The 14,725-nt window shown below is 40.3% G+C and overlaps 1 protein-coding gene across 1 annotated transcript in view; it reads left to right on the top strand.

Annotated features, from left to right (window-relative positions):
- Positions 1-2,014: 2,014 nt before the first annotated feature.
- The window catches only part of FAT4 (FAT atypical cadherin 4), a gene marked incomplete at its 5' end in the record, with an annotated part of 70,302 nt that continues 57,591 nt past the window's right edge, over positions 2,015-14,725 (top strand). Inside the window, 3 exons of the mRNA XM_010166712.2 lie at positions 2,015-2,155; positions 6,674-6,935; positions 10,391-10,741. Coding sequence (XP_010165014.2) covers positions 2,015-2,155; positions 6,674-6,935; positions 10,391-10,741 — 754 coding nt within the window. The remainder of the gene's footprint in view (positions 2,156-6,673; positions 6,936-10,390; positions 10,742-14,725) is intronic.

The following is a 14,725-nucleotide window of genomic DNA, read 5'->3' on the forward strand; positions in this document are numbered from 1 at the left end:
CTCTATTTTTAAAGATACTTCAGTTCTTGTGAAAGATGTGGAAAAATTCTGGCAGGCTGACAGTAACAGTAACCTCCTGTGGGCATAAATACTGAACACAAACTGAAAATAAATAACTAAAAGAAAAAAGCTTACTTACTTGAGGTGACTGAGGATGGCTTAGATCCCCAGGTGGAAGGTATCTCCCTATGTGCTGTATATACTGACCAGAGACTAATGTAGCCATAATGTGTTCACAATGGTCTAGATCTCTCCACCTTCTGAACAGATTCTGTTGGAGGAAAAATGCTTATCAAGGAAACAGCTGAGCTCCTTGCAGCCTTCTCTGCATTAGAAATATCCTCTGAGATAGAAAAGATGACAGTGTGAGGATTAAATATGCTCTCGGAGTATTTACGTGTCTATAGCAATTTCTGGTTTTGGGGTCACAATTTCTGGTTTTGGGGTCTTTGATGAAGGAGAGTAGCATGACACACCAAATCTGCTCCATCACAAAGTCTCACACTGGTGGAAATGTTAGGCTTTCTGAAACAGTTGCCTCTGGGAGGACAGAAGGATGGAGTATCCTTCAGGATATGGTCTCCAGAAGGCCACAGAGGACCAATGATGACCATAGGGTGCAGCCACTTGTACATCTTTCCTTGCAGCTCAAGGAAAGATGTACAAGTGAGCCCAGGTGACTAGGTTGTTCTGTGGGGACAGCCAAGCCTCTGTCACCAAAGTGCCCATCTTTGGGATCGTCCTGGTGATCAGGTCAGAATGGCTTGGCAGTCGGTGGTCTGTATGAAAACAGAATGGAAAAAGAAAATATTATGGCAGGTGACTAGAAATAGTAGAAATAGAAGAAATCGTAGACTTCACATCACCAGAAATATCTGTATTGATTATATCCAGAGCAGCCTAAGCCATATATTTTCAACTAAATGTAGGGAGATCCTTTGTGGCTAATGGCATGACAGGTACTGTAGTATAAATAATATTTTGTCTGTCCACGTAGATATCTTCTTTGAGTCATCCATACTTTTGCCTCCCTTTCTGTGCAACAGCCCTGTCTACCTTTCTCAATTCCTTGTTGAGCAATAAAGACAGACTTCCTTCAGCTACTTACTTTTCTCATTAATGGGCTTTCAGAGTTTTGTGGCTGTTTAATATTTTGGGTCCAAAATAAACCTTTTTTTCTTTTTTTCTTTTTTCCCCATGATCCTTTTAAAGCAGCCATATCCTCTCTTTCTTTCTTTCTTTTTTGGAATATTACATGCCATACCTGGCAACAAAGGAAAGCAGAGCTCTACAGCTTTTTGAATTGGCATCAGCAGGGCAGCAATCTTGCTTATGAAAAACTAGGAATAAAGAACACACAACCATGTTTCAGGAACTGTCATTGCTACTTGGAAAACCAGACAAATATCACATGTGAAAAGAACATTTGTTTAGGTGTGTATAGGCAAGGAGAGTAGATGCTAGTGGGTGCTTCTAAGTTAGGTTTATGTTTGCAATTAGAGGAGAGCTTTGAGGGAGAAAAACATTATTTAAAAAAAAAAATAAAGTGCAAGGGTGTTTTTTCCTCCCTCAGAACAGAGAGTTGCCAATATATAAACATTTCAGAGAGAATTTTACACCACCTCATCTTTATGTCAAGCAGCATTTAATGGTTGAATGATCTCCTGCCCCGAGACTTGGCAGTTATCCTCCAGGGGCCAACTTTGAGGATTACAATGACAGTCTATCAGTGGATCTTTTCCAATATAAACCTGGCTAGGGCCGTTTAAAATCAGTTGCTATCAACAAGTCAAATTAACTTTATTTATGTTAGAGGCTTTCCTATGAGCATTTTATAACAATGTGGAATTTTAATATCCAGAGGGGCTTTTCCTGTTGTTGGTGTGATTTTGGAATGTTCTAATTCATGTGATTAAGAACAATTTACCTGATTTCTTTCAAAATTATGTGATTTGTAACATTCAGATCCAATCAGTGTCTAACTTGGTGCTCACACAACTTTTCCTGATTCGTGCTTTTACAGGTGGAAATAACACTCCAGGATATCAATGACAACCCACCAGTATTCCCCACAGATATGCTTGATCTGACTGTAGAAGAAAATATAGGAGATGGATCTAAAATATTGCAGCTGACAGCCATGGATGCTGATGAGGTAGGAGCATGGTTTCATATTTAAATAGCCGTACTAAAAATGCTATTCTGGCAGTACATGTTTTTTACCTGTTCCTTTCATGAGAGCTTGGCCTTGGGAGTCATTGTGGTCGGGCTTTGAACTGCGTTTGGCCCATTCACAAAACTATGTTCAGTATGATGGAGTCACAGGCAAACAAGTGAGACAAATACTGTGTTACTTGAAGGCTGCTCACTGGTTTGTATATAATGAGTTAATGTTTTCCTACCATCTCTTAATGAGTGGTTCTGCTAATGGCAAAAAATGCTCCACATGTTGGTTTTAGATGGTGTTATTGCTCTAATCATACATCAAACCCGATGACTTGGCAAAGGTGCTGGACTGCACAGCTTGTGATAAAGATTCATTGACATGCAGGTTAAGACCACAGCTTGAGATCTAAACTAACTTTGAAGCAGAGATGATGTAGTTGAGCCCAGTTTCAAGGTGTGCAACAAAATTAATGAGGCAAGCCTTGGAGAACAAGAAAACTTTTGCTAATGCCTGCTCACCCTTTGACTAGAACTACTTAATATCAATATTATCCTTTCCTAAAGAAGGGGTTTTTTCACCAAAAAGAGAGGAAAAGAAGTAATGCTAAAATAAGTGCACTGTACATGAACCAGTTTGCAAAATTGTTTTGCTTGCTTAGGTTCATTACTGTGAGGACACTGCAACTAAGGAGTTATTAAGAAACTAGCAAAAGCCTTTGAGCAACTGATATTAAACAGTTGGCTGGTGGACTTAATGAGGGATATTGCAGTCTTGTTGTATGCATTAGGCAAACATATCCACGTATAATCAGATGTATTCATTTCTTTTGGAAAGTAAGTTATGAGAATGTTAATCATATTGCTTCATTCACCTGAACAGATTTTTTCCACTGGAGAAAGGGCTAAAGAGTCAGTATGAGCACGCAAAGAAGTTTGTGTTATCATTAAAATATAGGGTTACACTTGACAACAACAAGCAATTCTCGCATTCAAATAATAAAGGTAATTCAGCCCCCTCAAGAGAATTTTATTTCTGGCCTTTTTTGTGTTAGCTTGGTTAGTTTTCCTGCGATTGTTAATTGATGTACTTAATCTTACTACTACAAGGGGAACCACTGGAACACTCTCAGGAATGGTACAAATGTGATTATGAACTTTTTGTTCTGTCCTTTTTATTCTGGTAACAGCCTGATGTACAAACAAAAACTAGGATTTTGGAAAGGTGCATATCTGTAACAAAAATTGTAGCTGTTTGTCTTCAGTTTAGGAAGAAGAAAATGTTGGACTCCCACTCTCTGCTGTGATATGGCAAACACATCTAAGATTTTAGCAATATATTATACTCCAGCCTCTTTTGGACCATTCCTAAACTGCACCTAATATGTTATCTGTTCTGAAGCACTCCATCTGGTGGGAATCATTTTGGTACCTTAGACAGAAACCAGTCAATCTTTTCATAAAAAGGGATGATTTCAATTTCCCCACCAGAACATTTGCAACCCAAACACTTTACAAGGAGTCCAAGGTTTTTTTAGCAATGTGCAGTTTGGGCTCAACATGCTTGCCTTTCCCTCATGCTTCCCATCCCTTTGAAGTTGAGGGCGCAGTGAATGCTCCTTGGTTTTCATATAATATTCCCACAACATTGTGCTTTTCTGGATTCTTTCTTTGCACATGTAACTCATATATGCAGCTCAGTAAAGTGGCATGCTGCCTCTGCTACGTGCACAGGTGCTTTCAGAATAAAAGTTTTAGCTTTGAAAGAGTAAGTGGCAGAACCCTTAAAACCCACGGCTGAGTGGTGTACAAGAACCCCTCTTAGAACTATTTTTAAATGGTAGTATGAAGGCAGCAAATTTCAAACCCTTGTCTGTTATAAGGACTGAGAGGGGACCTTATCAATGTTTTTAAATATCTAAAGGGCGGGTGTCAAGAGGATGGGGCCAGACTTTTCAGCAGAGATAGGACAAGGGGCAACATGCATAAGCTGGAACACAGAAGGTTCTGCTTAAAGATGAGGAAAAACTTTACTGTGAGGATGCCAGAGCACTGGGACAGGCTGCCTAGAGAGGTTGTGGAGTCTCCTCTGGAGATGTTCAAAACCCACCTGGATGCTTTCCTATGCAACCTGCTCTGGGTGAACCTACTTTGGCAGGGGGGTTGGACTAGATGATCTCCAGAGGTCCCTTCCAACCCCGACCATTCTGTCATCCTGTGATTGTAGAAATCTGAGAAAAGATGTAAAGATGTTCTCTTGGTGCTAAGTGGTACCAAAGGCTTTAACGATTACAACAGCTTCTAGCACTTTGCAACTTTCAGTTGTCGATGGGAAATTTCTATATAGCTTTTAAATCACTTTTACATATCTCTATTTTGTTTTGCTTTGCACCTGACTCATATAAAGTTACTAATTTGATTAAACCACTATCAGGCATGGCTGCGGCTTTAGCTGTGCTCTGTTAGGAGGATGCTGTCTAATCAAACAAGTGGTGAAGAACGTGATCATCTCTGAAATCTTAAATTCTCATCAGATGGTTTTTTTGCAAAGCCACACAGTTGCAGGAAAGCATGTGACATCCCCCAGGTACACCTGAGCACACAGATGCTGCGTACGCTGAAGCACTGCGTGCAGCTCTTCAGGGCTGGGCACCTGCAGAAACTTGTTTTCTTTCTAAATTTCATGTTATCAGTTAGCTCGGTCTGACTCTTTGAAACAGCACTCCAGAGAAAAAGTTTGGCACGAGGCACTCTCATAAGGTCAGGTAACCAACGCTTGTCTCTCATCTCACAAGCACGAGCGGGTGTTTATCTCTGTTAATTTGCTTTTTTAGGCAAAAGTGTTTGAAGCAGCTATAGAATTTCTTGCTCCCTGATCTCTTTGATCTGTTGTTGACTGCAGAAGTGCCACTCGTGTGCCAGCAGCAGGTTTCAGCTGTGAACTCTGGCTCCTGAGCTCTGGCTTGGCACCAGGGGAGGGCATGGTGAATACCTCCTAGCCAGCCAAACCTCCCATGTTGGACGTTACCAAACCTTCAGTGCTCTTAAGCTTGTCTTGGAAAAAGAAGAACATGACCCCAGGTTCTCACATCTCTTTGTGTTTTCCTTTAAAGACCAATGAAGCAAAATGTATAGCTGAGCACTCTAGCCAGCTGCTTATATCCCCTGGACCAGCCTCTGGCTGCAGCCTCTCACTGCACAACCCATCCCCTGGAGGTGGATGAAAACAGAGCTCAGGGAGCATCCCTGTGTCTAGGAAACCTCAGTACTCCTCAGACCTGTAACACTGATCAGTTTTCGTCCCTAATAATCAGTGATACAGACTGGATGCAGGTGACTTTTCTCTGTGTTTGTGACAGGGCTGAGACAAAACGCACTGTGTCAATATATTTTTTCAATAGAAGTTTCCATATTTTTTTCCTAAATTTTAATTTCAACCTTTAAGGAGAGGAGAAAAAAAAAAAAGGTGGTAATTTTTCTATGTAACATTACTTTTCCTTAATTTTCCTTTTAACCAAAATGCTCAAAGTCCATATGAATCCTTTTTTTCCAAGTATGAATGAGATACTTTGACCCAAAAGAAAATGCTTTTGACATCCAGCACAATCCAAGAAATCAGAACTGTGATTTTAATGACACATGATTTGTTACTTTAGGACTGTTTATATACCAGGGGTAAATGTATTTCCATGGCGAAACTGGCCTTTGAGGGCCTACTGTGGGCACGGTTCTGGTGAGTTTCTCCTCATGGGGAGCTGCAGCGTGGCCACCCTGGTCCTCACTCCTAGCATCCTTCCCTCTCCTCTTCCCTCCATCCCACCTCCAGAGATGGGAAAGGCAGAGCTGATCCCACTGGCAGGGGTTTAATTTTCAGAATCACAGAATGGTAGTGGTTGGAAAAGAGCTTTAAGATCACCGAGTCCAACCCTAAACCTAACACAGCCAATTCCACCTCTAAACCATGTCCCCAAGCACCTCGTCTACCCGTCTTTTAAATACCACCAGGGAAGGTGACTCCACCACCTCCCTGGGCAGCCTGTTCTGATGCTTGACAACCCTTTTGGTGAAGAAGTTTTTCCTGATATCCAATCTCAACCTCCCCTGGTGCAACTTGAGGCCATTCATTTAGCCTTTGAACGTAAAACAAGAAGAATAAACACTGATCCCTGTGAAGAGGGAAGATGTTATGCTGCTCAGTGATGCTGGCTTGAAATTAAAACAGGTATCAGAGCTTTCTGATGTGGACTGGATGCAATCCTTTTATGAACAGTGGAGTAAAAAGTATCTGGGTAATCTCGTCATTTCACATTTCATAAATAAAAACCGTGTGCGTTTGCATCTTTACTGGGGGACTGAAGCAGGGACTGGGCAGGAAGGCTGTTTATTAAAGGAAACAGTTCTGAAAAATATTTGCCAAGTGCAGTTACTGGAACAATTTTTGTCTTACTGAAAGTTATGATGTGGTTTTCCTGGCAAATAACTTGATTTGACCACTTCTGTTTTGACTTAGGGAGCCAATGCCCTCGTCACATACACTATTATCAGTGGTGCGGATGATAGCTTCCACATTGACCCCGAGTCAGGAGACCTGATAGCAACCAAGCGCCTGGACCGGGAGCGCCGCTCCAAGTACTCCCTGCTGGTTCGTGCTGATGATGGCCTGCAGTCCTCAGACATGAGAATAAACATCACTGTTAGCGATGTTAATGACCACATCCCCAAATTCTCCAAGCCAGTGTATTCCTTCGACATCCCAGAAGATGCCACTCCAGGTAAATAGGCAATGGACCAAAAAACTGATGGATTTTTTTGTCTTTTTGTCAGTCCACAAGGACTTGAGGGGGAAGGCTTAACAGACCTGTCTGACTTGACCAGGAGACAGATGATGCTGAAGGCGTCTATCAGATGGGGTGGAGAAACAGAGGAATCACATCATACTGGAACTCTGCTAGCTAGGAAATCTGTATCATTAGTGAGATCAGATTTCTTTTTAATGGGAAATAGAGAAATGGTTGCCACTTGTATAAATCCTAGATGCATAATAAGAATTATGACTGTATCCCAATGGAAGCCTCTGAGTGTGCCAACTTGAAAAATAGCAAACAGAAATGTAGGAGGAGGAAGAACTTACAGATACAAACAGTATAACTTATTATGAAGATGCAATGGTGATGCTAGTATTGATTTAGTGAGCTGTCTTCAGTGAATATGACTTAGAGTACAAAATTCATCAAGTGTAGGATCACAAAATGGGTGATCATTGAGCAGCCAGCAATGCACTGATTCCTTAATAATAATCCCTACGTGTGCTCAGTTACCAACCCTAACATCATATTTCCTTGATCTTATCTTTGACTCCTGTTTTGACAAGGCTTTTGTAGAAAATCTAATCTTTAGATAGTTAATTCTGTTTCCTAAATATGATCACTGACCTCTTAAGTTGTTTTCATCTTCTTTTAAAGCCTGTTTCATATGCAAGAGTGTTTTGTTGTTTGAAAGTTAAATGGTAAGCTAGAAAATATTTAGACCAAAAAAAAGTTTTCCAAAACTGTGCTTGCTATATTATAAATATCTCTAGATGAGAAATGAATATTATTTGCAATAATAAGTTTCCAGTATTTTATACAAACTGCTATAAAAGCAGTATCTGCCAGTATTAGTAACTGAAACATCTTAGAAGCTTGTTCTAAGGCATTAATAAACAAAGGAGGTGCAAGTGACATGGAGATAGCTCTCAAGCTTTTCTTAGAGCTCTAACTTACAAACTTGGGAGGCTCAGCTTGGGACAACTAAGGTGACCTCCATGCCTCCAAATTTTGTACTCTGTGCCACTGTCACAGTCTCAAAATTCAGTGGTGTTTTATGTTAAAGGATCACAGTGCAGTCAGCTGCACCTCAGGAATCTGATCTGGAAGTGATTGAGAAGTGATTGGGTTGCTGATCCCCAGCAATGCTCTTCTCTCTTTGTCACTCAGAGACCTGAGACCCAGTCTGTTTTAGCAGGAATAACTCTGGAAATGGTGAGCGTAACTACCTCCACGTTAAGATCAGGCTTCTCTCTTCAATAATTTCTGGGGTGTACATTTGTGTCCTATACCTGGCTCAGCACAGATAGATGCCACAGGAAGAAACAGGCTGAAATTGTACTTGGAAGTTCTGAAGCTTCCCCTGTTCTGCTCCCCAGGGGTCCTAGGGCTGCAGGCAGGCTCATCCAGAGGGGAAGCACTGTGAGGTTTCCCCTTCAAGGCTCCACTTTATCTCAGAGAGTAATACCTGTTCCCCTTGCAGTCTGGCTGCTGCAAGCTGAAGTCACTTGGTTTGTTCAGCCTGGAGAAGAGGAGACTGAGAGGAGACCTCATCGTGGTCTAGAACTTCCTCACAAGGGGTAGAGGGGGGGCAGGTGCTGATCTCTTCTCTCCCGTGACCAACAATAGGAGCAGAGGAGGTGGCAGGAAGATGTGCCAGGGGAGGTTGAGGTTGGCCATGAGGAAAAGGTTCTTCAGCCAGGGGGTGGTGGAGCACTGGAACAGGCTCCCCAGGGAGGTGGTCATGGCACCAAGCCTGACAATATTCCAGAAGCATTTGGACAAGGCCCTCAGACACATGGTCTGAATGTTGGGATTGTCCTGTGCAGGGACAGGAGTTGGACGTTGATGATCCTTGTGGGTCCACAACATACTATGATTCTATGCCACTGGGAACTACCTTCCCTGGGGCTCAGAGAGGCTCTCTGCTGAGCTTCCCCAACCCTGCAGTGCTGCAAACTCACTGGAGGGCTCATAATCCCGTCCCGCTTTGGGACAGCCCTCTTCACCAATTAACATGCAATCAGAAATGTTAAAGCATAATCAATAGCTGTAAAAAATACCAGCATATTCAGCGGGGTTAAAGGAAGTTGTAGCACTGTTCTTCATTCTGATGATAAGCACTTTTCATTGCCACATTGCTCAAAAATAGTTAACTGCGCTGCAACACATGTAATTAGTCTGGTTCCACAGAAAAGAAATGAAATTATTTATTTTCTTGGAAATGAGCTGATCTTAATTAGAATTAGTGTTCGAAATACTAAAAAGTGACACTTAATTTCCAGACTTTAGTAAGACAGGTCAGTCATGCGAACGCAGCTATGCAGAAATGAAAACAATGGCACAAATTCACAAGGAGTTGAATTTCAGAAAAGAGCGAAGAACGGACCCCTATAAGGTTTCAAGTTTTCTGACCGCAGTTCCCCTGCAAATGCACTTTTTCAAAAAGTAACGCTGGGATATTTGCTATGTACTGACATTTTGGTTTCTGCATTTAGAAAGAAATACCTAGAAGGTTTTAGAACTCATATTTGTCTCTGGGGAGGAGAAGGTCCTTTGAGTCGTAGAAAGAAAATACCTAGCAGGAGAAGATATATTTTGGCCCAGTTGATATCTCATCTGGATATGTTCCCGTTTAAAGATAAAAACAAATATTCCTGGCTATTTCTTGTAGTTTTTTTAGTAGCCCTTGAAAATAAGAATCATACTGAATACTGTTCCTTTCAGCTTTGAAAAACCTTAAATAGTAGTTAGTCATACAACATTGAGACTTCAGTTTTTGCCAGAGCTTACCTCTTATTCTACAGAGCTGCTTGATGATGAGCTGGCTCTGAGCACATAGAATGGTACAGGTTGGAAGGGACCTTAAAGATCATCCAGTTCCACCCCCCCTGCCATCAGCAGGTACACCTTCCACTAGACCAGGTTGCTCAAAGCCTCATCCAACCTGGCCTTGAACACTTCCAGGGAGGGGGCAGCCACAGCTTCTCTGGGCAACCTGTTCCAGTGTCTGACCACCCTCCCAGGAGAGAATTTCTTCCTAATGTCTAATCTAAACCTACCCTCTTCTAGTTTCAAGCCATTACCCCCTGTTCTATCACTCCCTGCCCTTTTAAAAAGTCCCTCCCCAGCCTTCCTGGAGCCCCTTCAGGTACTGGGAAAGCCACTAGAAGGTCTCCCCAGAGCCTTTTTTTCTCCAGGCTGAACAGCCCCAACTCTCTCAGCCTGTCCTCGTAGGAGAGGTGCTCCAGCCCTCTGATCATCCTCGTGGACCTCGTCTGGACTTGCTTCAGTAGGTCTCTATCCCTTTTGTGTTGGGGGCCTCAGAACTGGATGCAGTACTCCAGATGGGGTCTCACAAAAGCAGAGTAGAGGGGCATTTGCACCAGTGGGTTATTTTGCTGTCCTGTCATTCTGTGCAGGTTCCTTAGTGGCAGCCATTCTAGCCACTGATGATGACTCTGGTATCAATGGGGAAATCACATACACCGTAAGTGAAGATGATGAAGAGGGTATCTTCTTCCTCAACCCTATTACCGGAGTCTTCAACCTGACTCGGGCGCTGGACTACGAAGCACAGCAGTATTACATTCTTACCGTCCGTGCAGAAGATGGAGGAGGACAATTTACTACCATCAGAGTGTACTTTAACATATTGGACATCAACGATAACCCACCAGTGTTCAGCATGACCTCATACAGCACATCTTTGATGGAGAACCTGTCTCCAGGATCTGCTATTCTCAACTTCAGCGTCACTGATGCGGATGATGGTAGGTGTTGCCTCATATCGTGTATCTCTGATGATAAATATGTATTTCACCTTAGCCACATGTTAGAAGACCTAGTAGAAAGACCAGATTGGGGCTATCCTTTGGGTGTCATCATATGCTTAAATTCACTGCATGTTGTGTAAGTAGAAGTTATTTTTCTCATATTTCACATCAGGTTTAAGCAAGTTGTTTCTTCCTTATTTTTATTGGTGAAAAATTAAAAATACAGTCTAGTATTACTTGTAACTGCTGCAGAAAATGATTTACAGAGCTGTATTTTACCTAGAGCATGTTGCAGCAGTTGAACGCTATTATTTCTCCCCTGGTGCTTAGGTTGTACATTTAAATTAGACCTAAGTGTTCTTTCAGACTGGTTTTTTTTTTTCTTAAAATTTATTAAAAATCTAAAGTTTATAAGGTTTATATTCTAAATAAGGTTCTGCCAATATGAGACGTCATCTGCAATCATCTTAGATGTACTGTAAATTTTAAGTATATCATGAAGAGAATACAGAATATTGATAGTGGTTAAAAAAAATGATTAAAAGAGTTAATGGGAAAATTTCTCATTAAAATAAGCTTTAATCTTGGCATTATTTATGGCTTCTAGAAGGTGTTAATACGTTGGAGTGTAAAAGATACAATCTTTATAGCTTGCTTAACCATTTTGCCATACAGTTTATGTCCAAGCAAGAATAATTACAGAATATGGCCATAAAATACCTAAAAATCATTCCATAGCATACTGCATTTTCTTAAGTGTCCGCAGACATTAGTCAGTGTGACTTAATACGAAGTTATTCATAACACTCGTAGCGACTTTACAGGTGAAGTTGATTTTTGTGACATGTTAAGCAACCTTGTCTCCTCTCAACTTGACACTGGCTCAGCAAAGCCTGTAGAAATGTCTTGTACTGAAATGTGTGCTCCAAGCACAAAGCACCTACGTGCTTCGAGTTTATGCGTGTAAAACAACTGAGCTGATCAAGATTATTTAGTAAAACCATTTTTCTTCAGGAAATGCTGAGTTGTTGAACTCCAACATTTTTGTGGGAACATAAATTTTGTGCTGATGGATAGAACTTTCCATGGTAAGAACTGTGCAACTGGTTTCAAGATCAAACTGAGAAAGTGAGTGAGAAGAGATTCAATAAAATAAGCCAACAAGTCAGAAATTATAACTTGGTGATATTTACTTTTCTTGCATGGTTCTCTTTCATGACTCTTGCTAAAGCTTTTCTTTTATGTAAACTAACTATAAGTTGGAGGAGGGACTTGTGCTTGCATCATGCATAGCCAGGGAAGGGTTTGTTCCTTCAGTCCTGTTGATAAATGGGTTTGTGTCTAATCTGTCTCCTCTTTTATGTCTTATTTTCCTGTTAGGAGTACAATGCTTGGTTTCAAATCCTTTTGGAAGTTAATTTCACTTAACCATTCTAGGTCTGTTTTCCTTTTCTCTTGCACCTCATACATTAATTTCCATCTGCACACAGTGGACGTGAACTATATCATAGCACTGACATATCATTTTACATTCATCATGCACTCAATTATCAAGGAAGCAAATGAGTATTTGAGGAGCAGTGGAATGAAAAGTCAGATATCTTGCCTTTTATATTTTCTGGCACACTTACTTTTCTAACAGGCTGGATTTAAAATTAATAGGGCAGAAATTTCATTCCAAGAGCGTGCCAGGTTGAGTTCCCCCATAGGACTGTAACTTTAGCAAATGTTATGATCTATTGGTGTTTTTGTTTCAAGCCCAAACTTGTTATCAGGTGTTGTCTTATATTTAGCTAAAGGACAGAAATAGCTAGTACTGTCTTCTTCTGCGTGCAGGTCACAGATCATGCACTGAATGCACACAAATATAATTTCATTTATTATTAATTTCATTATCTCCTAGTTTGAAGAAGCTCTGAAAAGACATTGTTTTATAATGAGATCTGCTAAAAGACAAAAACATGGTGATAGTGAAACTGCTCCCATTTTTCTTTTCTTGTTCAACACACCCATTTGGAAACAGTAGCTGTTTATCTCAGCTTGGACAGTTTCATATACAGATGCATAATAAATACCAGCTACAGCTCTTGGTTTACAGCGCAATAAAGAACTCAGTTTCCTTGAACACATTCATTGTGAGATTCAGTTTTTAATTGTTTCATTAATGGGAAAAATCTCAGGGCAAAGCACACGCTTGTCTATTTGTTAAAAAGTATAGCAAGATATTTCTCCAGGCAAAAACTAGTGGGACTTCCCAGTTAGACTCTACTGGTATTTACGGAATGGGGAGCAAGTGGGATTATTTTTTTTTTTTTGTCTTATTAGGAAATAATTAAAAAAAGAAACAAGACCCTTAAAAGAGCATCATCATGAAATTGATGGCTCCATGTCCGAGTTCTCACTCAGACTTTTATGAGATTAACCTTCAGATTAAATAAACCCAAAGCTCAGCAAAGAGGATGCCCCTACATTCTCCCTAAGAAAAGCCTAAGGGGCAATGGATGAGGCACACAATGCCATCTTGGCATGCAGTGTTTAAAAAATAATAGTTCATTAAGTGGCAAGTGGCAGTCCTGGCTCCACTGTTATTTAGGCAACTCTCCTTCTGCTTCACAGTTTAATCAGTTTTATAAGTATTAGCAGAATTGAAACCTAGGAGAATACAGGACAAGGAATGAAAAGGTACATGGAGGTGAGATAAGGAAGAACAAACAGTAAATTCTCTAGGAACAAACACCACCATAGAAAACACTGCAGGGGGGGGGAAGTATTTTCAAAGTCATTTTCTTCTGTAAGATGGAATTCCAACCCATCTCCAATGTCAATTAACAAAAATCTTGAATTGCCAGAAAGCACTTTACTGAAATCAAAAGACTTCCATCCGTATAATTAATCATTTGAAAATACAGCTGAACAAAAAATAGACTAGCATTAAACTTTCACAATGCTTCACTAGATTAAAGTAATGTAGAAACACTAGTATCTGGCATATAAATGTATTAATTTGTTTAATTGAATTAATATATTTTGTCTTTCATGTTTGGTTCTATTTATTTTATAATTAAGTTCCTACAAGAGAAGAAGAGAGAAGGAAAGATACCAATTAGAGTAGGCACTGGGGGAAAGAAAATAAGACAAGAGTTCCCAAGTCTGAACATAATCAACAGCAAAGATTTATTAATCTAATGCAGGAATAATTTTATTAGCAAAGCAATTCAGTCATAGGGGAAAAGAGCTTCTGAGTAACAATGACAAAACACACAGCAAAGTAATCAGCTCCTTAAGCAAACAGCTTGGTTTCTTTCCATGAAAAAGTGGGTTTGAGGGGTAAATTAGTAGCAAACAGTCTGTTAATCTGCTAATCCTAAATCGCAGATTTATGACCCAAAACAAGAAAACAAAATTTTCAAAATTGATTAAAATAGGAGTAACATAGAGATCTCTATATAGAGAGATATATCCCTCTATATGTATTAATGAGAGAAGACTAATTTAAATTAGGTGTTCCCAAAAATCAGTCGTTTAGCATGAACTCTGGTGTTGAAGCGGTAACATACATTTGTTTCCCGTATGGCATATTTAAGGTCATTTCACAGCCTTGTCGAGATTCAGAATGCATTTCCCTTACCAGAATGATAAATCTCTCCCTTGACCATAATTGCTAGTTATGTTTCAACCATAAGATGAGGGCTGTAAGACCATGCCATACATGGGAAGCATACCTCTCCCCAGTATTCACTCTTGGCTTGCTCCAGCTAGGCTTGGGAGTTTCTGGTTGTGGATTTTTTTAATTGGGTGGAAGAATACATTAAATAATTAGATTAATAATAATGTTGCTTAGTCGAACTGGAGAGAACAGAGGAAAACATCTGTTCAGTGAGCAGAAGAACTGTTGAGTCTTGGTTTCTAAAGGAAAACCCTTCGAAAGCTTTATCCATAACTATTGTAGATGGTGAAAAATTACACATGTTGCTACCATGC

The sequence above is a fragment of the Antrostomus carolinensis genome, unplaced genomic scaffold, assembly GCF_000700745.2.
Source record: "Antrostomus carolinensis isolate BGI_N321 unplaced genomic scaffold, ASM70074v2 scaffold7424, whole genome shotgun sequence".
Lineage (NCBI taxonomy): Eukaryota > Metazoa > Chordata > Aves > Caprimulgiformes > Caprimulgidae > Antrostomus > Antrostomus carolinensis.